Here is a 24,663-nt window from a genome sequence, read left to right as displayed (position 1 = left end):
TGCATACTGTGCACTGGATCTTGATTTTAATTTGAGTTGCTTTTGTATTTTAGACCATGAAAATCCGACATCTCTTAGCGTAACAACTTGGCAAACGGTATAAGAACAAAGTGGTTTAACCATGTTTTCTGTTTAAGCGGAGAAAGGGAGAATGAAATATCTCTTAAAACTTCTAAATTTCACACCTTTTTTCACGCCTTGTCGCAAATCATGCTTATGAAGCACGAATCATGCTTTAAAAGCAGAAATCATGCTGTACGTAGCTTTTTGGTACCATAGTGTATGTTCAGGTCCGAGATTTTACTGTTTAGTATGATTTTTTCATTGTTTAGTACAATTTTTTACTGTTTAGTACAATTTATTCATACACAACTACCACATCCAAACTTAGATCTTCCTCATTACAAACACCCCAGCTTTTTCAGGTTTTGTAACTTTGGACCCCTAATCCCCCCCGCCCAAGGATTAGTTCCTGGTCTGAAAGCAGAAATGACCAGTTATTGCCAACTATACTATGATGGGTTCTTATATATTCTTGGCACTATGTGGGGGGGGGGGGGTGATGGGGGGGGGGGGGTGATAATGGGAAAGAGCCAAAAAAAGAGAACATTTATAAATCCCCGCAAATAGAGAGAGTTAATCAGTTTTGTTCTCTATATTGATGTAATGATTCATGATATAATCGATCCAGTCACCAAACAGAGGAACGTGTGTGAAGAAACTGCCATTGTTGCACACTTGCATTGGGGTGTCTGATCTGCCGAGAGAGTAGCTGGCCACTCCCAGGAGACACTCTGGTATCATTGTTCCACATGCAAACTTGTACAGAGGTCCCCCATCGTCCATCATGCAGATATTACCCTATCGAAACATTGAATTCAAAACCTACAAAATCGACAAAAGTGAAAAAGGAGTCCATTGAGTTTTCGAAAAAAAGAGCACTATAGCGACAGATTTTCCGCAACTTCGTGACACTTTCTGCCACTTTCCTCAACAAAGTGATGCAATATTTCCTGTTATACCAACCTGTCTGTTTCAGTACTGAATTATTCCAAACACAGAATATCGCTAAAAAACAGCGCTCAAACAAATCAAGTATATATTTTTCATAATGCCCAGTTCAAAATCAGAGTAGTAATACAGTCTGTGAAGAGCAAATCCAGATTAAAATCAGTGAAAACTTACATTATTTTTTCTTATTAAAAATCTGACATCATCTCAAAATAACTAAACGTGTCTAGAAAACAAATTTTTATATTTTGAATAGTAGCGAAAACCCATTCACATGATGACGCATTTGTGCTGCGTTTCTGAGAATGAATTAGCACCCAGATTGTTCAACAAAAAGATTATCAAAAATCAATGCAGAAACAGTTTAAATCATTTATATTTTTTGGTTCTTTTCTGTTTGCACCCAAGTATGCTCAAACCCCCCTCCCACCAGACGATATGCACCCCCAAATAAAGAACAGCTGCCATATTACAAGCTACATTGTTGTGCATAATTATTACACGTATGCTTGGAGCGTGCAAATATTATGCACCCACTGAGAGGGGGGCACAAACGGAGAAGATCCCATTTTTCATAATGCCAGACAGAAGAAAAGAGCCAATTTGAAATAAAACCAGAGAATACTTCATAGAAAGAGGGATAGGAGTTGGTACCTTTTCGAAGACTGGATTGACACAGATGACTTCCTCTGGGCAGGGGGAGAGGTATCTGGGGTCTGGGTTCTGCAGGAATGTCCGTTTGAATATCATTTGCTTCAGTTTGCCCGGAATAGCAGAATGAGTCGCTTCAGTGATGAAGGATCCTTAAAAACAAACATATCTACTTTTGTTTAATATCTGCACTTGTAGATTTCTGGTCTCCCTTTTCTGCCAAGTTTTTTAAAACGTTTTACTAACAAATAGAAACAAACAGATTATTTGCTTTTCACAATCTGACCTTTTTTGCTTCACAATTTTCCACCATTTTCCAGCATTTCTGTGACTTGATTACACAGCAAAACGTCGATTCCAAAGTTGTCACTGTTTTCCACGATAGCAGTCAACGTGTCAATTTGACACAAAAGAAAGAAGGTCTTATTTGTGAATATTTACAAAAAAGGCATCCTAAAACTGATGGCACACTGAGAACACAAATTGCAAATTAGCTTTTATCGATAAGATGGCTCTTAGCTTCTAAAAAAAATTTGGTCTCTAAACAGTATCTTAAGTTATTTATAAGTTAAAGAAATCAATTTTCAGGATAATTGAAGCTGTTGCCAATGTTGTTTACAAAAGCCCCAAAGGTTTTCTTCTCACCCATTCCACAGAATCCGATAATTTGGTGGGGGGTAAGTTCGTCAGTCAAGATTTCGTCCCAGTTACACAGTCGCAGTGCTATCTCATTCCCATTCTCAATCACCTTCCTCGTCTTCACAAGAGCCACGTCATTCATTGGCACGTTATTTCGCTCCCCATACCTGAAAATTAGAAAGGTCCTCAGTTGAGATCTCGACTTACCAAAAGACCCTATGCGACCTTTGCGTACCCGGGTTGACCTTTCTTGGGCACCGTATAAAATAACCATTTATGGTTCAATAGAGTCCCCCTAGTCGAGGCGAAAAGTTTATTTTGCAAGATCTTACAAGATAAACTTTTTTTCTTTCAATAATCTTACAAGATTAACTTTTTCTTCCAAGAATCTTACAAGATTAATTTTTTCTTGTAAGATCTTGCAAGATTCTTGCAAACAAAAGTTTATCTTGTAAGATCTTGCAAGAAAAAAGTTAATCTTGTAAGATTCTTGAAAGAAAAAGTTAATGTTGTAAGATTCTTGTAAGAAAAAAGTTTAATTTGCAAGATCAACTTTTTTTCCGACTAGGGCATACAGAAAATTCTTTTGTGATCATGCTATGCCAGCCGAAAACTCATAGGATCAAGTTGCCAAGAAATCAACATCACATTTTGAAGCCGAGATGTCACATTACGAACTGTGATAACAATCATTAAAAAATCAAAAGCAATAGAAGCTGGTTTTTTGATGTACTATGACTGTAAGCAACAAAATGAAACGAGATTTTCAGCCTACGAAGCAGCATATACAGTTTCATCATTGAAAAGGAGTAAAAAAGACCCTGTTCGAATGGTATTTGCTATTTGAAGAAGTTGGTTTCGTATTGCCAACAAAAGCCCAGTATTATTATGTTCAGGTCGGAGATTGAATTAAACTCCGATGAGAACCCATCTAAGCGGATAACTGAACAGACCCAGACCAAAATAAACGTGTTTGTTTCCCCATGTGGGCCCTGTAGAAATCGGAAAACATATTTAAAAAGAAAAAAGTCCTAAAATACAATTCAAAGAAATGAAAACACTATAGGTCTAGCTGCCAGCCTCGTAACCTCATTAGAGGAGCAGTCTTCATTAGTTAACAAGGTATATACCAAAACAAGTTAGTGAGGCTCCAGTAATTGAATAAAAAAACATGCTCCAAAGCGGTTCAGATGACTTATTTAGACACCATGAATATTGTCGTTAGCCTAATTCAAAAGTCAATGCATGTCAATTCATAGACTAAGAAGGAAACAAAAACAACAAAAGCAACTTTTGAAAATCTGAAAAATCTTTCATTTTTTAACAAAAAGTGACGAAGTTGTTCGCTTTCTCAATATACGTGCTGAGAGAAAGTTCTGCAGAGAGATTAACAAAATGTGGCAGAACACAAATAGTTATAAAAACAAACAGTGTCAAAGTTGTCAAAAATGTTGGATGTAAATGATTTGATAAATAGATACAACCAAGCCTCACTAAAAAGCCGAAACAAACAGCCATAAATGTGACTTAATGACAGAACACCAAAAAGAACCACAAACACCAAAAACCCGACATATTTCTGAAAATAAGTGATGTCAAAGATGTTAAAACCGTTCGACACGATTTGAAAACAGTTACACGCTCCAATTATGCCTTAATTGAAATACAATGATGCTTGTCATTAATGATAATAAGAAACAGGACAACTGAAATAAGCACAGCAACAATTAAAACTCCTAAATTATTTATAATAAATGAAAACAATGCGGGTCAAAGTTGTTTAGATATGATTTTCAAAAAATTGAGATATGAAGACTTTCAGAAGTTTAATTTATGCCTCACTATAATTACAATTGGAACTGTCAACTACTGAGATTAAGTGGTGATCTAAAAAGTATAGGAAAAATACGGGCAGAATTCCAAAAACTCACTAATATTTCAGAATACATGCTGAAAAAACACAAAAAAACCACAAACTATCTACCAAATACGTTAATTAGGGCTGGCTATGTACTAAGTAGACTATGGATTCTGTCTTTAGAGATAATCAGCATTAACTTAACAAAAAGAGCAATAAATACTGGCAAAATTAAAAAATATATACATTTTTGCGAGGCCATAGTGATAAGGACATGAAAACAAAAAACAAAATAACAACTTGAAACAAGAAATATGTTTGTTTTTTTACTCACTTTGGGAGAAATCGGATGCGAGACATTTGATCCTATGCGACAAAAAAACTCTTGCAGAAAACAGTTTTTACATACGGGATAGCAAGTTGATTCGTGTATACTAAATATCAATGGTAAAAATTATTAAGTAAGACAATAACGGGAAATAATGTTTCGTTGAACCCTATTAAAATATCAAATGGTTTTGCCATTAACCAGATCAATTGCTGTAGCAAAATTTAACAACTAGAGGCCAAACCCACAAATTCTCTAGTATTTTTTGAAGATAGATAGAATCGAAGCCAAAAACCATTAGCTGCCCAAGTTGAAAAGCGGTTAAAAAATCTCAAGCCTTACACCAATCTCTTTTTGCTCTTTTTAAACTATGATGTAAGTGAAATTAAAACCGCAATATATCATCAACAAATTGATAAAAATCAGAACAGACTTCAAACAAAGTTAAGTGATTAAAATATTCGAGAGATTGAAAAAAGGGCATTTTACTAAAGAGCAAAATAAATCTGACTATTCGATGCAAAAGTCTTTGTTTTTAACACTAAAAATTTACCACAAGAAGACTCAAAAAATCTTAGTGATGATCTTCTAAAGAACAATTAGCAACAATATATATATATATATATATATATATAAATATTTTATATATATATATATATATATATATATATATATATATATATGTACCAATAAATAAAAATATTCAGTTTCGGCAGCCGAACAAAATCACACAACGATGATTTTTTGAAAATACATAAAAAAACAGCTTTGAGATAACTATTAGGCCAATTACTTGTTTTCAAATGTTTCAGAATAAGCGATAGACCTAGTGCATAATTTCATTGGACTTTAAAATCAAAATTTAATCTGGTGCCTAGGAGGAGGCCTTTAAATAAAAACTGCTAAAATTTCCAGATTTGCTTGAAAAAATTATCCAGAAAACTAGGACAGAAACTATAAATCAATGGCAGCAAATTATTGAAAATTGAAAACCAAAACTGTTTTTGCCAAATTTAAACAAGAATTTATTGATGAAATTTTGGTTGATTGCAAGTTTTTTCCTCCATAATTTAGATGACGTTGGTTTTTCTATAAAATTTTCCATCGAGCAATTGGCCGGGTATTACACGTATTGTTTTAAACATAATCTTTGCAATTTGATACTAGTGCACCCGAGAACGCTAAATCTTTCCGGAAGTTGTTCCTCTGTACACCAGCAACCAATATTGAATGACTGGTTGAACTTAAACTCTGCTGAACTCATTCTTAGTCTGTACTTTTCTAATTCTCTGTAGAAAATGGCTCAAAAGTGTTAAATTAGGGAATTATTTTAGACTGGCTGCATAAGAACGCGTTAAGTTTCTGCTAAACTAACTGATAAATTTTTCCATAAGGTCGCAAAGCAGACACGAAAACAAGCAGATTTGCTTAATTTTGTCGGTTTTTTTACGGCCCATTTTTTAGAGTTGAGTTATAAGCGAGCATTGAAAACAGTGACAGTAAGGCGAATTTTGTTCAAATTTGATAATATTTGACAATATCTCTCAGATTTGTCGAAGTTTTGTAAATTTGAGCTATTTTTGATTAAAAACTGCTACTTAAGTGCCAATTAAGCAGAAGTCGAAAAGAATCTAATTGATTTTTAATTAGATAACGGTTTTTCATTGAAAAGGCTAATTAGATGCTTGAACGTACTCATAATATGTTGCTGGTAATTAACAAAATTTAATTCCTGAACCATGTCAAGATAGTTAAGAATAAATTCGAGAACTCTAGCTGTAAGCTAAGTGAACGCAAAAAGAACTGGGAAAGTAGTGCTATAAATCGTGAACAAATGTGACGAGGTATTGTCACTTTTGTCCACATTTTGGTTAAATCGATAGGAGACGGCCAAATGTACGTTTGCGTCGTAATGTACAACGATTTCCTAAATTGAACTGCTTTCTTCAATGTCACTTTGGCATCAGCTTGTTGATGCTAGAAGATACAAATGAATAACAACAAAGAATGTAAATAAAATTAAAAATTCATATTTCCTCGTTTTATTAAAAGACAATGCTTAAGCATAAAGTTGTATAGAAAGACAAAACTTGACTAATTAAAAGAATTGGGCAAAATTTATCTAGAATATTGGATCGTGTTTTCATAGTCAATTTTGAAATCCGTATGGGCTCATATTTTCCTCATAAATTGTTGCCTGGACCTTGGTTGCCACTTTTTTGCCGATAATCTGAGTTTTGTTTAATGCATATTGATTGAGCGCATAAAATTGGTGCTTAATATCTCTAGGCAAGTTTGGGATCTATTCTGTTTCGGCCCCTCAGTGTTTTTATGACCCCCAGTTACAAATTATATGTTGTTATATAGCACGTTACTATTTAAGAAAATAGCACGTGCGCCTGAGGGTCATAAAAATTTATGCTCACTAAGCTGGGGGGCATAAGAGAATAGATACCAATTTTGTAATCTTACTGTAGCCAAAAAAATGTCTTTTTAGATTTTCAAATTTTTATCGGGATTTTGGAAGTAATGCTTTGACAAGAACTGTTCTTATTAGACATTGCTAAGAGCTTGTTAAGGTCTTATCATTATTTATCAAAACTTCCATGGTCAAGTTCTTGATATTATATGTTGTTATATAGAACGTTACTATTTAAGAAAATAGCACGTGCGCCTGAGGGTCATAAAAATTTATGCTCACTAAGCTGGGGAGCATAAGAGAATAGATACCAATTTTGTAATCTTACTGTAGCCAAAAAAATGTCTTTTTAGATTTTCAAATTTTTATCGGGATTTTGGAAGTAATGCTTTGACAAGAACTGTTCTTATTAGACATTGCTAAGAGCTTGTTAAGGTCTTATCATTATTTATCAAAACTTCCATGGTCAAGTTCTTGATAAGATTTTTCGGATCTATTCTGTCCCCCCGTAATGTTTTTATGACCTCAAGTTACAAATTGTGTGTTGTTATATAGTACGTTACTATGTAAAAATAATGCGCGTGCGCCTGGGGGTCATAAAAAATATATTCCCACTCAGCTGGGGAGGGGTGAAACAGAATAGATGCGAAAATTCAAGTTACTGAGCCCTGACTCGTGTTTGTGAATAATGTGTTTGTGAACTCGAGCTTTGTCAATAATGTGGATAATGTGTTTCGGATTTCAGATACCCACAGCTTAGTCTGTGCATACTATTTGCAACCCCCAAGGGAACGTGCCAGTTGGGGGGAGGGGGGGATGGGGGTTGGGAGGAAAAAGTCCCAATTTTTGCTTCACTGTGCGGCCAACAATAAGATTTAATGAAATTTGAGGGGACTCACAGTGGGTTGAGGAATACCTTCTCGACACTGTACTGTTTCTTGGGCAGATCTCTCCGTGTGTAGTCTCCTACCTCCACTGTTATGACGTCAACTAAATATATTCTTATTCAGCACCATCACAATTAAGTTCTTTCTCCAAAATGTTTTCCCCATAGTTTAATTGAATTCATGATTAGTTTCTGGTCAGAAACAGAATAGCTCCAAACTGCTTTATAAACTCGCCCCTCTCATTGGGTGAGATTGAAATATGAATTAGCTCCCCACTTATTGGGCGAGATCAACTGCCGTTAGTACTCCTCTCCCATTAGAACATTAGAATGAAACAATGGCTGTAATGACGGAATGGTTAAGTGACTCTGCTTGAAGTCACTGAGGCGTTCAATTTCTGGCGTTCAACGAGAACCGCGAAGCGGTTCAAGATATCAAGTTAGAATTTCGAAGTGACTTCTGCAGATGCACTTAACCATGCTTAAAACACGAAACACGCACGTCTTAAAATGACGAAAGTCAACGGAATTCAATTTCTGACTAAGTAGCCACTTCTGGCACTTTAACTTCTGGCACTGCAGACTTTCGGCATTTTAAAATGTGCACGTGAGTGTTTTAACTTAACTTCTGAGCTGCCAGATTGAAAACTTTTAACACATAAAACAGAACGTGCAAAATAGTCAAGACCGAGAGACTGCTACCAGGCCAAAATGAATTGATGATTAGCAACTTGCCACATTCGAGCAGAGTTATAGATATAGTTGGTGACAAGAGACTCAAGTAGTTGGGCTATTAAAATAGTTTTATATTTGTATTTTTGGAAAATTTTTGATATTCAAATAGCTCAAATTGATCACATTTACAGTTACGTAATCTTGAGATCTTTGCCATCACGGCCATTAAGGCCTACCCACTCCCAGAATATTAAATAAAAAACAACATGTGCACAGCTCAAAAGACTACTTCTCGCCAATAATTCAGAAAATCCTTGTTGATGTACCCTTGATTTTTCATTGAGAGAAATTTTTAGTAATGCTGTCTTTTAGCCGAAAATTATGAAAGGGCTATGTTTTTGTCTAGGTCGTTTTTCAATCTTTTTGTTAACAAAAAACCTACATTGCTTCTTGAAAGTTACTACTTCTGGCTCGCGTGCACTTAGTATAGGAAAACAAATAGCATAAAAGCTTTTATCAAAAAGACAGCTAATGAAAAAACTCGCAATTTTATTTTAAAATTTGCATTGTAATTTGACTTTATAGATGTTCCAAAAAAGACGTTCCAATTCAATTTCAACCGAGCCCAATTTTTTTGTAAAACCGAACTTATTCTGTTGGCTAAAGTGGTAACAGCTGCTCTTTGATCAATGACAAGTAATGATATAACCCGACCAGTTCCTTTCAGCGGTTCCAAATCAGTCCAGATATTATGTTTTTGCGTTAAATTTTGGGAAATGTATTATCTGCAATACTGTAGATTACTGTTGCTTTATTTGGTACTCAAAAAGTCCCCAAATTCGGTGGCTCAAATCTGCTGTTAAACATTTTTTGTTTGAATTAATCAACTAATTCCAAAAATTAGATCAATGTTTTGGTTCTTTCCAATTTTGGTCCCCACGAATTTATCTCCCCCACTCCATTATGGCGTAGTTACCATAATCAGGGCTATAGGTTATCTGATCAGTAAGGCGGGTGGTATAATAGGAAAGAACCTTAACTTTTAACTTCATTATTAACTCAGATAATAATGCAGACCGGGGAAAACTCAGCGACTGACCACCTTTGTGATATTCTACTATTCTCCACTATATAACTGACAAGTGTCTGACTAGTTTTGAAGGTGGTAATTGTTTTCTGTATGTTAGTCTTTGTTTTAACCTCGAGGACACTTTATAAAGTCCTCAAGTTTGATTAATCATCAATTTGTTTCTCAATTGGCTTCAGAATTACCAATAGCGAAACTAGTCTAGGCTTCGTTAAAGCCAGAAAGATGAGCTGACTATTTCCTTTGTACAAAGTTACTATTACTACGGAACTTTGATCCTCAGAAATAAAGACTGAGAATATCAAAGTCAATTCCCTCTTCAATAAGTTGAGATTTTGTTAGGGCTGTCCAATCAATTGAATGATTTACAGAAACAACACACAGTAATAAACAAATAATTTATCGCTGAAAAGTTTGGTTTCATTACGCAAGGGTGTAAGTTTATTTATTAAAAAAATCAACGAGTTTCAACTAATTTTTCAAAGCTCTATGTCTACTGCTAGTCTATTGACGTGGTTTCACATGTGAAATTTGATTCTTTGACTGGCGGTCGAAAAAGATGTCGACAGAATTGGAAGATTTTTCCATAACGTCATTTTTTCGGGTCTTTCCCGTCATTTTTTCGGGTCTCCCCCAGACGAGTGGTCAGATAACCTATAGCCCCCAATCATTAGTATACCATGAATGGGGCTATATTTTCATGGGTAAGACCCACTTTTTCAGAGTAAAATTGAAGTCATAGGAATTCTCTCAACTGTGTAGACAAATTTTTGAATATTCTGTGCTGACTACTGATTTCATCGGGAACAAATCGGAAAGAAGCAAAGCTTTCCCGATTAGGACTTTTTTCATGACTCTGCCGAATAGTAATATTAGTGATTCTTTTTCTGCACCCATTGTAAACGCTGAATTTAAAATGCTCTGCACTGACGAATTCAGTGTTCTAAGAAGCAAAATAAATTTAGTCTAGAGAAAAACAACATTGCATGACTAGGAGTCTAGGTTTACATATTTTATAAGCTGTTGACGATTATAAGATAATTTGAGAGTGTCATCCATCGATGCAACAGTAAATGCCTTGGATCTGATTGGTCAGTCTACTGGAGATAACGGCGTATAAAATTTTTCTCTTTGCTGCAGCTCTGTTGATGTCTATGCTGAAGCTAACAAGTGCCCATTTGCTTACAAACAAAAAGAGACTGCATGCGTTTACTTTTAATTGAATCCGAAGCTGACTACTAATTGATCAATTGAACAAATTTGAAAACAGAATACAACAAAATTTTCTTGTGCTCAAAATTGAAAATACTTAAGCTTTCACACGTCAAAACTCCACATACCTGAGTATTCTAGCGTTCAAAAATTTTCTTTTACGCCGTATGCTCAAAGTTAAGCTAATCGAATTTTTAGCGTTAAAGAGTGAAATTACGGCGGCTTCGCACGTTCAAAACCGATTAAACGGACGGTTTCCAAAACCAACTACACTATTTTTTTTTAACAGAACGAAGTCTTCTCGGTTCAAAATGGAACACGCAAAAGTTTTCGTCATTTCAAAAACCAAACACAGGTCTAGACCTTGACTAATGAAAAGACTTTAAAAGTCTAGTGGGGGGGCAATATTGACTATAATTACAGGGTCCAGCAACTAGTAAAAGTCCAGCTAAGGTCTTTTCTTGAGTCAAGATAGAGTCTTTTCATAACCAATTAGAGTCGAGCAAGGTCTTTTCATGGGTCAAACATTAGTCTTTTCATAAGTCTTCTTTTTTGCCAACTCGGAATTCTTAACTTTTTCTGTTTCTGTACGTACAGAAGCAGCACAGTAGCAAGACAGAACAGCTTTGTACCAGAGCAGTCCAACTTAAGAAACAGTTGGAAAACTGCCAAAAGAATTTTGTCAACTCTCAAGGTAAAGCATTATGGCAGCTGGTGTATATCACCACATTACTTGGTTGAATGGAACCAGGTAGCCGTAGTTTGACTTTCCTGTTCCCATTAGCCATGAGAAAAATGTGGCGTTATTAAGTTTGTATTCCGTTCCAAATTTATGAACTGTCTCTTTTTCAAAAACAATGCAGTTTTTTGAGGAATTTGTAGTTTTTTGACATCGTAAAAAAGAAGTTGCATACGTGCTGACAACATTGTGAGCAAAAATGAAAGAAAGAGTTGCAGGTTAAAGTTTGGAGGCAAAAAAAAGCAAACTTATGAAAAAACTAATGATGGACCAATGAAAAGACTCTGCTCGACTTTAATTGATTATGAAGAGTAATGGTCGACCCATGACAAAAACCTTAATTCGACTGTGTTGGTTATGGAAAAAATGGCGAACCCATGAAACGACCTTGCTCTACTGTAATTGGTTATGGCAAAAGTTTAGCTGGACAATGAAAAAACCTTTTTGAGTATAGCTAAAGTCTTTTTTGCAAACATTGGGTCGTGCTTAAGTGCAACCCCTAACTTTGGGTTGAGCTAAAGTCTTTTGAGAAAATTTGAGGTCAAGTTAAAGTCTTTTGAGAGAAATGTAAGTCGAGCTAAAGTCGGATCTATTCTATTTCGCCCCCCCCCCCCAGGCTTAGTGGGAATGTATATTTTATGATCCCCACATGCACGTGCATTATTTTTACTTGGTAACGTGCTATATAACAACACATAATTTGTAACTGGGGTCATAAGAAACACTGAGGGAAACAGAATTGATGCCTAAAGTCGAGCATGACTTAAAGTCCAGCTAACGTCTTTTCATAGCTGAAATGAGTCAAGTATGGTCTTTTCATAATACGTTTTGGTCGAGCATTGTTTTTTCATAAGTCTGTATCTAGACATGTGAAATATGAATGGCGCAGAAGTATGAATTTTTTCAGTCATTGTTAGGTCTTTCAATCTTATGAACTTTGTAATTATTTTTTAACTGGGTAGAGAAACCGTTCCACAAACGCAAGATATAAAATGTCTGTTGCTTTGAGCTATCATTTACAACTAACCAAGATGTCGTAATTTGTTTGCACAGTGACCAGCAGTAAGTACAAATCTCTCGTTCAAAACAGTAGCCCCGCAGAACTCCCTCCGGTACAGCAGACGAGCGTAAAACAGCCTAAACAGCATGAACAGATATTTTGTTGGTCCCTCCCCCAACACCCATTCTCGAGGCTGAGAGAGTGCATATTGTTTGCAACCCCAAGTGCTATATTAACATATAAGGATTTAAAATGTATGTAATAGTATTATTGGCTAAAGCTCTCATTTTTGGTTGTTGGCTAATTTCCCTGTTGGCTGGTCACGGCGAAATTATTCTAGCAAAATAAAGCAATCAACAGTTCAGAGGAGGGAAAAAATACGGAGGCATTTTAGAGCCGAACGGGCGCAGAACAGAATGCCATCAAATGGGATTTAAAATCGATATTTTTCCGTGCTATGACTGGTTGATACTAAACTCGAAATTTCAATGGCATTTTTTGTGAAAAATAATTACAAAATACCCTAATGAAGGTCTATCGGTGGTCGCAAACTCCTCCTCCCCCCCCCCCTCTATCAGATGGGGGATGCGGCCACAGAAGCCCGACTGCACACCATAGATAATACAGCAACGACAACTAATTAATTCGCCATTTCTTACATTTGCTGTATTTTAATTTAAACCAATCAGATCATTTGGCCGATCAAATTTAATCATTCGGCTCTGATGCTCATTTTTTCTCATTCGGCTCTGCGCCCGTTCGGCTCTAATTCCTAAGAATACAGTTCCGTTCTATTGGTATTAGGACCACTGAGAAATTCACTGCTCTGCGGTTTACTCATGTCAGGTAACTAAAATTCGAGTTCGCTAATTTAAACATTTTAGTGCTTATTTAAATCCCTTATTTATTTTGTATCATTTCTGTATTCTGTCTTTTTAATATTTTATCTCAATAGCGAATGTTTTTTGCTTTGAACACATTGAATTTTCAGTTTTTGCTTCACCTTTCCTTTATAACCAGTCTGATTGCACCCCCACCAAATATGATCTTTTTTGTCCTTAGAGATCTGTTATATCTTTTATTACTGAATAATTTAGGATTCGCGGTGCGAATGCTTTGTCTTAAGAATTGAGTAGCAAGTGCTGGCCAAATACACAACTACTTGTGTATCGTGAATTATGTTTATTGGAAACGCGACGCGGATCCACTGCTAAGATTAACTTAGGGTTATGAAGAGCGTTTGCAGAGTAACTTGAATTCAGATTGACTAACTGAGATTATGATTACTAGTAATAAACCGATATGAACAAAATATGAATTAATTTAGTAGACTATCGGGAATATTAATATAGGTGAATAAATAGAAGTCATAACTTTTAGTTTATAAAACACATGATATAATTATAGATATAGAGGGTAAATAATTTAGTACACATAAAGGTTTCGATATATATTTAGGTATCCATATGTATCACATTTCCCTCATGACAAAAAAAATTTTAATGTATTTACAATTTTTTAGTATCAACACAAAGCATGAAATTGAGACGAACATAACTTAACTCAAAATGTAGAGGTACTACTATTGTTAAATAATTGTGTAAATATAAAGCGAATACGCGTCATAATTTAAGCATGTGAAGTGAATACATTGTACTGAATAATTTAAATGCACAAACAGAAATAAATGGATTCGCAGGGCGAATACTGAAAGAAATTAAAGGCTGACAAAAGAGGATGAACTGTAATGAATTAAAAGTAAAATTAACATTATATTTGGATCAGCAGAGCGGGAACAAGACTAAATAAATGAATGTAGTTTAAAACAGTTTTGCTAAGTTTTTGGATTTAAATTTCATTTTCAGCATCCCAAACCGACATTTCTCGTTCTTGCTCATATTCAAAATATCGAACTCTGGGGTCCGGTGGTGAAACTTGTCCCAATTGTAAGTCGGGTCGGGGAGGTGACGGGATTCTAGATTGTTGCGCCGTTTAGATGAGGGTTACCACCGAATCTGACTGCTTTGTTCGTTTCTTCTCTTTTTTATTCTTGCGCTTCTTTGGTTGAGTAGAACTTGTTGAAGCTAGAGAACTTGTAGGAGAGATGTCAGCATCTGTGAAGCCGTAGAATTGGGGTCGATTGCGCTTGCGGCCTTTTGTTTGGTCGTCCTGTGTCTGTGCGGGGGGTACTTGTGATGTAGGTGTAGGTGGGGCCGGTACAATTGAAATGAGAGGCTGGTTTTGAGTTGAGACGTCTTCTTGGATATCAGCTGTGGGGACATTAAGGCGTCTTTTGAATTGTGGTTTATCCGGCTTGCGGACTGTTAGTGCACGCGATAAGTTTGAATTCACAGAGGATACTACTGATGTAGTATCACCTTGGCGATGTCTGATCTTGATTTCGCCCCTCTTCTGTTTCTTAAGATCGTTACTACGCTTCGCGATCTTAAACTCTGTGGTTTTTTCGTAAGGAGCAGGGCGTCGCTGGGCATATACCCACAAGTTGGTGGATCTTTCTGCTTTAGTCCCAAATTTTGCGAGATCACTATCTCGGACTTTCACTGGAGTTCTGCGAGGCTCGTTAATTATCGTCGTTGTTGGGGACGACTTGGTGACGAAGGATCCAGGTTTTAGCACTTCGTACAGACCCGCCAGTTGTCTTTTTGCTCTTTTCTTTTGTGGTAATTTTCGAGCCAGTTTGACGTTAAGGGACTGTTCTGTCCTGGGGATAGGGTCTGTGATCTGCGGATGAGTTATAAAGGGGGACTCTTTAATGTCGGACTCCCGATAGCCTTGTCCTGCGTCTAAGGAGGCCTGGCACATCTTCTGCTCTATCTCAATGTCACTTCTGTTGGCACTGATCCATCCATTTTCGTCTAGCAAATCCTCCGCAGAAACTGTCTCAGCATCTAAATAGTGATTAACAATTTTTTCATAAGTTAGATTTTGACTTGATGGAAGTGTGCTAATATTCCGTAAAGGAGTATTTGCAGGGCGACCGAAATGAGCTTCAAAAGGTGTTATCTTTGTTGTTTTCTGCTTAGTTAATCGTAGATCAGAGACTATTTGTTTTATTGCTTTAGCTGTGGAAAATGTATCTTTATTTTCGGCTTTCATGCAGGCTAAACGTCTTTTAATTGTTTGGATCATTCGCTCCACCAATCCAATAGCTCTATGATCACCGACCGGAGCGTCGAGAATGTCAATATTATTTTCGTTACAATAATTTGTAACTTGTTTACCTAAAAGACAAGTTGCTTGGTCTAAGCGTATCGTTCGCGGGATTCCATGAGTATATGCATAATCACGAAGAAATTTTACTACGTTTACCCCATTAGCATTTTCGAATATTCTAACAGTTGGATATTTTGAATAACGGTCAATACATGTTAAGAAGTAAATGTCTTTGTCTTTATCATTAATTATCGGACACCCAAAATCAATCTGTATTTCTTCGTTTGGTTCTTGACAAGCTTTGTGTGGGTGCCATTTAGATTTTGGTATAATAGGTTTCAGATTCTTACCAATATCCGTACACGGGACGCAATCGGATGTTTTTGCTAAAATTTCCCTATGCATGTAGGGCCACCATGCATATTGGGATAGAGATATCATCCCCCAACTACCCGGGTGCGTCATGTGGATGGATTCGAGCACCGCCTCCTTAATAGAATTCGGAATGGCCACGCGTTGGTCAACACACAGACACCCAGATTTCACGTGTAGATCCTTCCAGAAGGAGTGGATGTATGTGCTCACTTCTTTACAGCGGGCCTCGTCATCCTGCATTACACAATCGCGGATCTCTTTCAACACCGCGTCTTTGCTTGTGAGTACCGCCAGGAAGGATTTAGTGAAGAGCTGGTTGAGGTTGTTTTTGAATACCTCTTCCCGAGAGAGCTCAATGTCATATTCCTCGGATGATGATGATACTTGGGTGTTGCTGGGTCCGGCTCTGGTAGATGAGATGGGGGTGGATTGGGTGCGATATGTCACTCTTGGGGTGTGTGGTGAAGTTGATGGGTTGTTTTGTGGTGCCTCTTTTGCTGACATGTTGACATGAAGTACTTGTTGTGTGGAGCTAGCTATCAATTGGCAATTAAAATTTTGCGACTGGATTCGCGATGCGGGTGTGGTATCAGATTGAAGCAATTGATTTGCACGGCAATTAAAGTTAGAAATGAATTCAGAATTGTAATTGTTTACTCGTGCTCGAGGAATGAGTGAACTAATTGAGGCATTTGAATTATGCGCGCTAATTTTAGCAGGTTTGCAAGAGTGGACTCGCGTCGGGTGTACTTGTTGCTTATAATTACTAGTTGGAAAGGAATTTTATTTGCGTTACTAAATAAAGATGTAATCGCGTCGCGAATACGGGAAATTGTTGCTACCATAAATTCCTCATCATATTGATTGACACTTTTAGCGTTCTGATTTGGTTGTCGCGAAATATAATCAGCTAAGCCCATTCGGGTACCAGGAATATGTTCAATATTAAAATCAAATGGTAACAAACGGTCAATCCATCGTGTTAATCTACTGTTGTAAGATTTATTAGAGCGGTGTGATTTTAAGACTGAAAGAAGTGCTTTGTGATCTGTTAAAACTGTGAAAGTTTTCCCAAATAGATAATATTTAAAATATTCAATGGCCAAAACCACCCCAAGTAATTCGAGTTCATTTACACTATAACGTTCTTCATTGCTATTAAGAAAACGAGATGCAAAAGCTATTGTTTTCCACCCTTTGCAATCTAATTGTTCGAGTGCAGCGCCTAAACCTTGGCGGGATGCATCACATTTGATGCGCGTTTCCAGTGTTGGATTAAAATGAGTATTTTCCGTAGCGTTTGCAATAACAGTTTTGATATGTTCAAAATGTAATTGATGATTCTAATTCCAAATAAATTTTTCGTTTTTCTTTAGTAAAGGTCGAAGAGGGTGGCATATTTTGGCAAGATTACGTATAAATTTGCTTAGATGATGAACACTACCTAAAAATGACCGTAATTGTTTCAATGTTTTTGAGGCTTTAATTTCCGCAATTGCCGCTGTTTTAGATTCGATAGGTTTAACACCACTTTGTGAAAATGTAAAACCAAGCCAATTTATTTGATGTTTTGCGAAGTGGCATTTGCTTAAATTAATTCTAAGATTATCTGCTTCAAGTTTTTGGAGACATTTGTATACGTATTTGAGGTGCGATTCCTGGGTGCCTTTGCTAACTACGATTATGTCATCCAGAAAACAGTATGTGTTAGTCAGCCCAACCAATGTATAATCCATTGCCTTTTGAAACTCGGCCGGCATATCTGTAAGGCCATAAAATCCCGTTTTAAAACGATACGTACCCGTTGCTTCGCCGCAAATGATATTAAAATTACAATGACGTGCCGTATCGGGATGCAGCTTTAATTGGCTATAGGCGTATTTTAGATCGATTGTTGAAAAATAGACATTATCTCCCAGATTTGAGTTATTAATATGTTGTGAAATTGAATCGATGAGGCTATCTATGTTTGGCATTTGATACTTGTTTTTGTGGATCGCTTTGTTTAATATTTTCGAATCAAGGGCTAATTTTACAGATTTGTCCTTTTTGACCGTAATTACAGTGGGAGAAATGAAGTTTTTATCCGAACATTCTTGTAATTTTTCAATGTGTCCTTGTTCAGAAAGTTTCTTTAGTTCAGCGGATACTTTGTCTAACAAATTTATAGGAACACGGCGGCCTTTTTGATGTGATGGGGTATAATGTTTGTGGAATTTTGAACGAACTGTATTTACTTTAGAGTTACCAATTCTGGAGATTAAGTCGGGGTAATCAATAGCAATCTGTTTTTTGATTGGGCAATATTCTTGATCTACCTGATTGATTGTTACTTGATTACTTGATTGATGTATAGAAATTCCAAGAGCTGGAAACAAATCTCTACCCAATAGAGAACGATGTCCGTCCGCCACTACTTGAATTTCGATTGGATTCGCGTACCAATTGCTGCTTTGAATGGAAGTTTGGAGGATGCCCACCGTATGAATAGGTTCATTTGAAAATGTTTTCAATTGTTTAGGATTCGCTTCGCGTATCCACTTTGATTTTGGGTCATGGGAAATGATTGAGTTCGCCAAGGATTCATTGATTATTGTACATACACTGCCCGAATCCACCAAAACCTTTGTTGGTGTATTGCCGAGAGTTACAGGAAGGTTGGTTGCGTCCACCGAAGTTGCGGAATCTGTTGAAGATATGACTGCTACACAGTTATCTTCATCTGAAGAATAGTTTGACTCCAAATCGGGATCAAAATTGGCCGAAATTTGATTGACATCTTCATTTTGATCGTCTTTTTCTACGTTATTGACCCGCGGTTTAGGTTTTGGGTACGAAATGGGATCTTTAGGTTTGCGACAAACCTTTGCGAAGTGGTTCTCAATACCACAGTTATTGCATCTTTTTCCCCGAGCGGGACATTTATTGCGGTGGTCGGAGGTCCAATTAGATCCACAGAAATGACAGTTTGTAGGCTTTTTCCGTGCGGTTGTATTCATATTGGAGAAAGGGGTAGCATTTGCGATACGTGTCCGTTGTACTTGGTTAACCGTTGACTGTGACTCAGTTTTGCTTGCGTTCATTTTTAGTTGGTTGAGTGTACCCATCTCAATATTAATTGCTATTGCCAATGCTTTTTCCGGGTCTACTGTTTCTTTAAGAAGTTCCTTCTGAATGTCTTCATTTTGCATATTCGCGATAAAGACATCCCGGATGATAGTGTCCCCTTTATCTCCTAGATCACAGTTTTCCGAAAGTTCTTTGAGATGTCCATAGAACTTCTCAATAGGTTCTCCCTTTTGTTGTTTTCGTGTGAGGAAGAGGTATCTATCGAAGGTTATATTATGGATACGAATGAAGGTTGTATTTAGAACGTCCCAAAGATCCTTCGTTGAGATTGTTTCGAGGTTAATGGTTGAATTTTTTGAGTTGAATACACGACGCCCTTCCATGCCTAAGCTCAAATACATCAGAGAGGACGCTTTTCGATCACATAACTTCCATGGTTTGTCACCACAAAGTACGCCGATTGTCATGACACGTTGACATTGGTTTTTCCACGCTGTTTTTGCCTGCTCATTGCGGGTACGTCGGTCTTGTTCTGATTGTGCCGTCGGGTTGTCCACTGCATCCTCATATGCTGGTTCAGGAGGTAGGAGTACATGTTCTGGAGGGTTTACCAAGAGAAGGTCCACTTCAATTCCTTCTCTAGCGAGGATTGCGAGTTTCAATTGTATTCTCCAAAACTCCCAGCGAATTGGGGGTTCTAGTGTCGCCTTTTCCCAAAAGGGTTGAATTCCAAGTGGGGATTTGCCGCTGTCCTTTGTCGCTGACTGCGCCATGTTATATCTTTTATTACTGAATAATTTAGGATTCGCGGTGCGAATGCTTTGTCTTATGAATTGAGTAGCAAGTGCTGGCCAAATACACAACTACTTGTGTATCGTGAATTATGTTTATTGGAAACGCGACGCGGATCCACTGCTAAGATTAACTTAGGGTTATGAAGAGCGTTTGCAGAGTAACTTGAATTCAGATTGACTAACTGAGATTATGATTACTAGTAATAAACCGATATGAACAAAATATGAAATAATTTAGTAGACTATCGGGAATATTAATATAGGTGAATAAATAGAAGTCATAACTTTTATTTTATAAAACACATGATATAATTATAGATATAGAGGGTAAATAATTTAGTACTTATAAAGGTTTCGATATATATTTAGGTATCCATATGTATCACAAGATCCTTAATTTCAGTCATAATAAATTGCCGGCACCGGTACACGTTTGGACGGATTTTTTTCCGGTTGTCAAAAAATTAGTGCAATAAAACTATTCACGCGAAGGATAATCGCAAAAATAGTGAAAACACGCATTATTTTTTGTTTGCTTACATTTTAATCAAAGTTGAATTACCTAAAATGTGTTAATTTCAAAATTCGCTGCATCATTAAATTGTTAATGCCGTTTGTACTTTATTGTATTTGTAAGCGTATGAAATGCAAACAATTTTCTATAACATGTATAAATCGATGTTGCAAATGGACAGAAAAGGTCAAACACATTTATGGGGAGGTCAGGGTTCTAGGTCCTCAACTATTTTTTTTTGGTAAATTTTGCCCGAACAATATACTGCTTGAACAAAGTTGTGGGGGATATCCTTAGAAATTGCAAGAAACGTAGACCAATTTAATTGCATTGTTTATTTCGGATTAAAAATATATTTGAGGAGTTAAACAATTGACAATTTGTGCCGTGTTTGCTCCATATTTGCTCTATTTGATTTTTGATAAATTTGATCGATTTAATCAAGGGATTTTAATCAGTTTTATTTAATTGCAGATTGGTTGCGTGCATTGGTGCAATAAAATCTTCAAGGCCATTATAAAGCATCATATTTTTGTGAGAATATGTTAAGTTTTTTCATAGACGTTTATAGGAGTTTGACCTACTTTGTGCAGTTTTTCGCTTCAATCAATCTATTTGTCAAACTTGTTCTTTTTTTAAATATTTGATTACTATCGTTTTTATTGTGTCATGTATGCGCACAATATTTGCTTTAATTTTCCTTGATGTAAATTTATTTAAAAAATTAAAAAAAAATAAAGATCAAATGTTGTGGCATATTTAGTTTCTGTTTTTTATTCTGCTTTGCATCAAATAAAAGTTACAAAAATGGGTGCGCAGTAATTGACAATTGTTTTCTTTGTTTATGGACATTATGGCGAGAGAAAAATTTGCAAGAAAATATCAGCAACAATGTTGAACATTTTCTCTGAAGTTCTTCACTCTTTTATAGAAGAACAAATTTCAATTGTCAATTTGTATTGTGAGAAGAATAAATCAACTCTGCTTAGTTTTTTAGGCAAAAATACTGATTGCAAATGACTGAATAAAACGTAGATTTGTTGAGGTGTGTTCTAAGTTGAGGTTGTAGGTCAACTGTTAAAAGTTATAATCAAAATTTCAAGGATTTTCTCTTTACAATTAACTAGATTGAGTTAAGAAAAGGTCGAGTACACAATTAAATAGGAAACAAAGTGATACAAATTAATTTCTTGATTTAAACAATGAGTTTTATTTTCTCTCAAAATTGTTTATATTTAGGTCCCTTTTTCTTTTAAGGGATTCTATCACGGGTGACGCCACTACCCTAATGCCTCTACACTTGACGAAATTTTAGAAATATTTGATTACTCAAGCTATAAACTTTTCTTCTGAGTTTTTGTTCCAGCCGACACCGTTAAGAGCGTTTATTTCTGTCGCTGTACACTGCACTGTAAAATACTAAATTATTGTTGTTTTTGATTATTTGTTCCCGGAAAAACTAAAAACTGAGTCTTTCCATAGAAGTGAAGTATTTGGTAAAGTATTCAGCTTTACTTCGGTTTCTTTTTTTTCAATCAGCAGAGAAATAATGCTAATCAACTGTAAGGGCCTGAATTTGACTACCTTCGTTTGACCAAGTTCTAAGATTTAATTAACAATTTCTTTGATAATAAATTACGTTGTGCGATCTGAAGGGAAAGGATCTTTTCATCACTGGAGGAAACTGCATAAAAAATTGATGAAATATTTAAAATTTAGGCAACTGTCTTTTCTCCTAAGTAATTTAGTGTTTTTGGGCCACCAAAACGGAAAACAGATATGATGTCTTTTTGTCAAAAGCGAATTCAATGACGCGAATCAATGGTTTCAGTTGGGAGCTATGATAGAAAAAAGCAAGCAGTTTGCTTTTCGGATTTCGGATTGGAAAATTTAATATTGTGAATAAATTATTAATGGCAAAAAATTATATTATATCAAAAGACAAAAATAAAAATAAACTATTAGAAAATTAATGAGCCACTATGTTGGTACGAAATGAATTCTCACTTCGTATGAAACGATTTTATTTCACAAATTCGAAGACAAAACTAAGAAATCATACAGAGATATACCAGACTATTCAAAATGGCTGAATTAAAACATAGCTTTTACGTGGAGATCAAATCCGGGTCAGTTTTTCTAAAAAAAATTTAATGCATTTGAGTAGGATATTAGGGAAAATTAGGCTGACGATAGGTTTAACTGGCTAATGTTAACTGATAACTTTTGTTTCCCGGATCATAGCAACTTTTTTATAAATTGAACGCATTCTGATTGGTAAGAATCCGAGACAAACATACATTACTAGTCCAAACATCAAAAACATGTTTTAAAGGGCTTTTTTGTCAATTTTTCAGCTAACGATTGTTTTAATTCAGAAAAAGGAAAAAAGAACAAATTTAGTCTCAATTTTGATTTTGTCCAATTTATATCATATGTTACTACAGTGATTACTATATCAGCATTTACTCTAAGAATACCTCCCTTCTAAAAAATTTTTTATTTCCATAATGAACATCCATTGTTTTGGCATATTTAGATTTTTTTCTGAGTTCTGTCCCACGCAGTAGACAAAACCAAATTTTTTTTATCAAAAGTTGAAAAACTTAATTGTGCTGCTCTATTTCGATGTGAAAAAGTTGAGAAAATTATATAGAGAAGTTCTTTTTCACACGTTCCCCGAAAATTACAAATTTTTCAGACACAAGGAACTGAGCTCTCTGCTAAATGACTGACAGTAGATCTCAAGATATCTTTGTTTCGAAAGGATGACTAAAACAATCTTGTAAAGTGATAAAAATTTTTAAAAAACAAAATTTTTTTACACGATTATATATGATTGGTTCAAAAATTAACTATTTCTGTGAAACTTGATATTAAGCTCTAAGTTTTCTTTAACCGAGAGCAGATTGGTACTGAACACTCCAAAACCTAAAAGAAAAATTTTGTTTTCCGAAAAAAAATTTCTTGAAGTTTGCTAATGTTAATCGATGAAAATCATTCTTACAAATGCTTCCAAAACATATATCAGTTGCTCACTTTACTGAAAAATTTAATAATTGTTTTTTGTTAATAAAATCCATCGAAATTATCAGCACCACTAAACTCTATGCTGTGAATGTAGTTTAATAATTGGTTTATTCATTCCCCCTGTTGTAATTTTGTCAGAAAAAAAAACAAAAATCATTGCTTATGACATTTTAAGGAAAACCTATCAGAAACAATTATTTCCTAAAAGCGATCGTTCGCCTTTCTCAGAGTTGGGATTTATCCACTGAACTGATTTTATACCTGGGCGGCGAATCAACTCCATTGATAATAAGTGATGATAATTTGGAAGCAAGTTGTTGTTGATCATTTCCCTCCTTTTTCTCTGCTTTCGAGATATTTGGATCGTCAATGACCAGAGAATGACTGAACGCTATTAGAAGCAGAGAGGACCATAAGTTTGAAAATGATCTCATTTCGTTCGTGGGTTTGCCTAGTTTCAAACAACTGGAAATATGAAACTGGTTATTTACAGAGTAACATTAGAGTACACTAAAGTTTAAATGTTTGTGGAATAAACCTGACCAATTAAAGCTGCAATTAGGCAATCTCAAGGCCTGTCCATTAAGTTCAAACCTGTTCACTCTGCTTGTTTTATATGATTGTGATATAAAACTGAAAACAGTACAATAATTTTGTTTACAGGTTTCAGGTCAACAAAGAACATTTTTTGAGGCAATACATTTTCAGCGATCAACTATTGGAAATAATTCCATAATGTGATCAAAAGATTTGTCATGAATCGTAGAATTGGTTTCGGCTAACATGAGACCATTTATTCAAAAACCAAAAAGTATTGATGCTTGAATTTTAATCATATGCCTCTTTCTCTGCAAACCGGTAGATAATGCGAAAAAATTAATTGTATGCAAACGTGAGACGAGGTCTTAGTCCTGGCTGATTTTCTCAAAACTGAAACAAAAAATTAATTTGAGAATAATGAAAAACATTAATCAAAACTGAAACGAAAACCTTAAAATTGCCGTTTCCACTCAGTTTTAAAGTATTTATAGATAAAGCGATGCGGTAGATTAATTTACGGGCAAATTGTTTTCTGCATATTATTTTTCTTTTAGTTAAAATTGAATTTGCTTAAAAACCAAATTGATTCAGTGAACTGAACGGAAAACAATTTGCCAAAAAATTAGGTTACAAGATAAGCCTGTATGATAGCACAACTTGCC

The 24,663-nt window shown here is 35.6% G+C and overlaps 1 protein-coding gene across 1 annotated transcript; it reads right to left on the bottom strand.

Moving 5' to 3' along the window:
- Positions 1-566: 566 nt before the first annotated feature.
- Positions 567-23,913, bottom strand: LOC142343842 (myeloblastin-like). Its single transcript, XM_075395206.1, has 6 exons — positions 23,723-23,913; positions 12,533-12,642; positions 7,806-7,896; positions 2,308-2,468; positions 1,666-1,814; positions 567-861 (listed from the first exon to the last, which is right to left on the bottom strand). The coding sequence occupies exons 1-6, from the start codon at positions 23,893-23,895 to the stop codon at positions 637-639; spliced, it is 909 nt and encodes a 302-aa protein (XP_075251321.1). The 5' UTR covers positions 23,896-23,913; the 3' UTR covers positions 567-636.
- Positions 23,914-24,663: the final 750 nt, after the last annotated feature.

The sequence above is a fragment of the Convolutriloba macropyga genome, chromosome 8 (assembly GCF_964194025.1).
Source record: "Convolutriloba macropyga chromosome 8, txConMacr16.3, whole genome shotgun sequence".
Classification (NCBI taxonomy): Eukaryota; Metazoa; Xenacoelomorpha; order Acoela; family Convolutidae; genus Convolutriloba; species Convolutriloba macropyga.
The sequence above is the reverse complement of the archived record's forward strand: the minus strand, read 5'-3'. Positions and strand labels throughout refer to the sequence as shown.

What these genes read in the sequence shown, in the direction of transcription:
- LOC142343842 (XM_075395206.1), bottom strand. Translation starts at nt 23,895, where the DNA reads ATGAGATCATTTTCAAACTTATGGTCCTCTCTGCTTCTAATAGCGTTC. An exon ending in AAGGTATTCCTCAACCCACT is followed by an intron (nt 2,469 to 7,805) that starts GTGAGTCCCCTC and finishes TCTAATTTTCAG; the next exon opens with GTATGGGGAGCGAAATAACG. An exon ending in TATCGGATTCTGTGGAATGG is followed by an intron (nt 1,815 to 2,307) that starts GTGAGAAGAAAA and finishes TTTGTTTTTAAG; the next exon opens with GATCCTTCATCACTGAAGCG.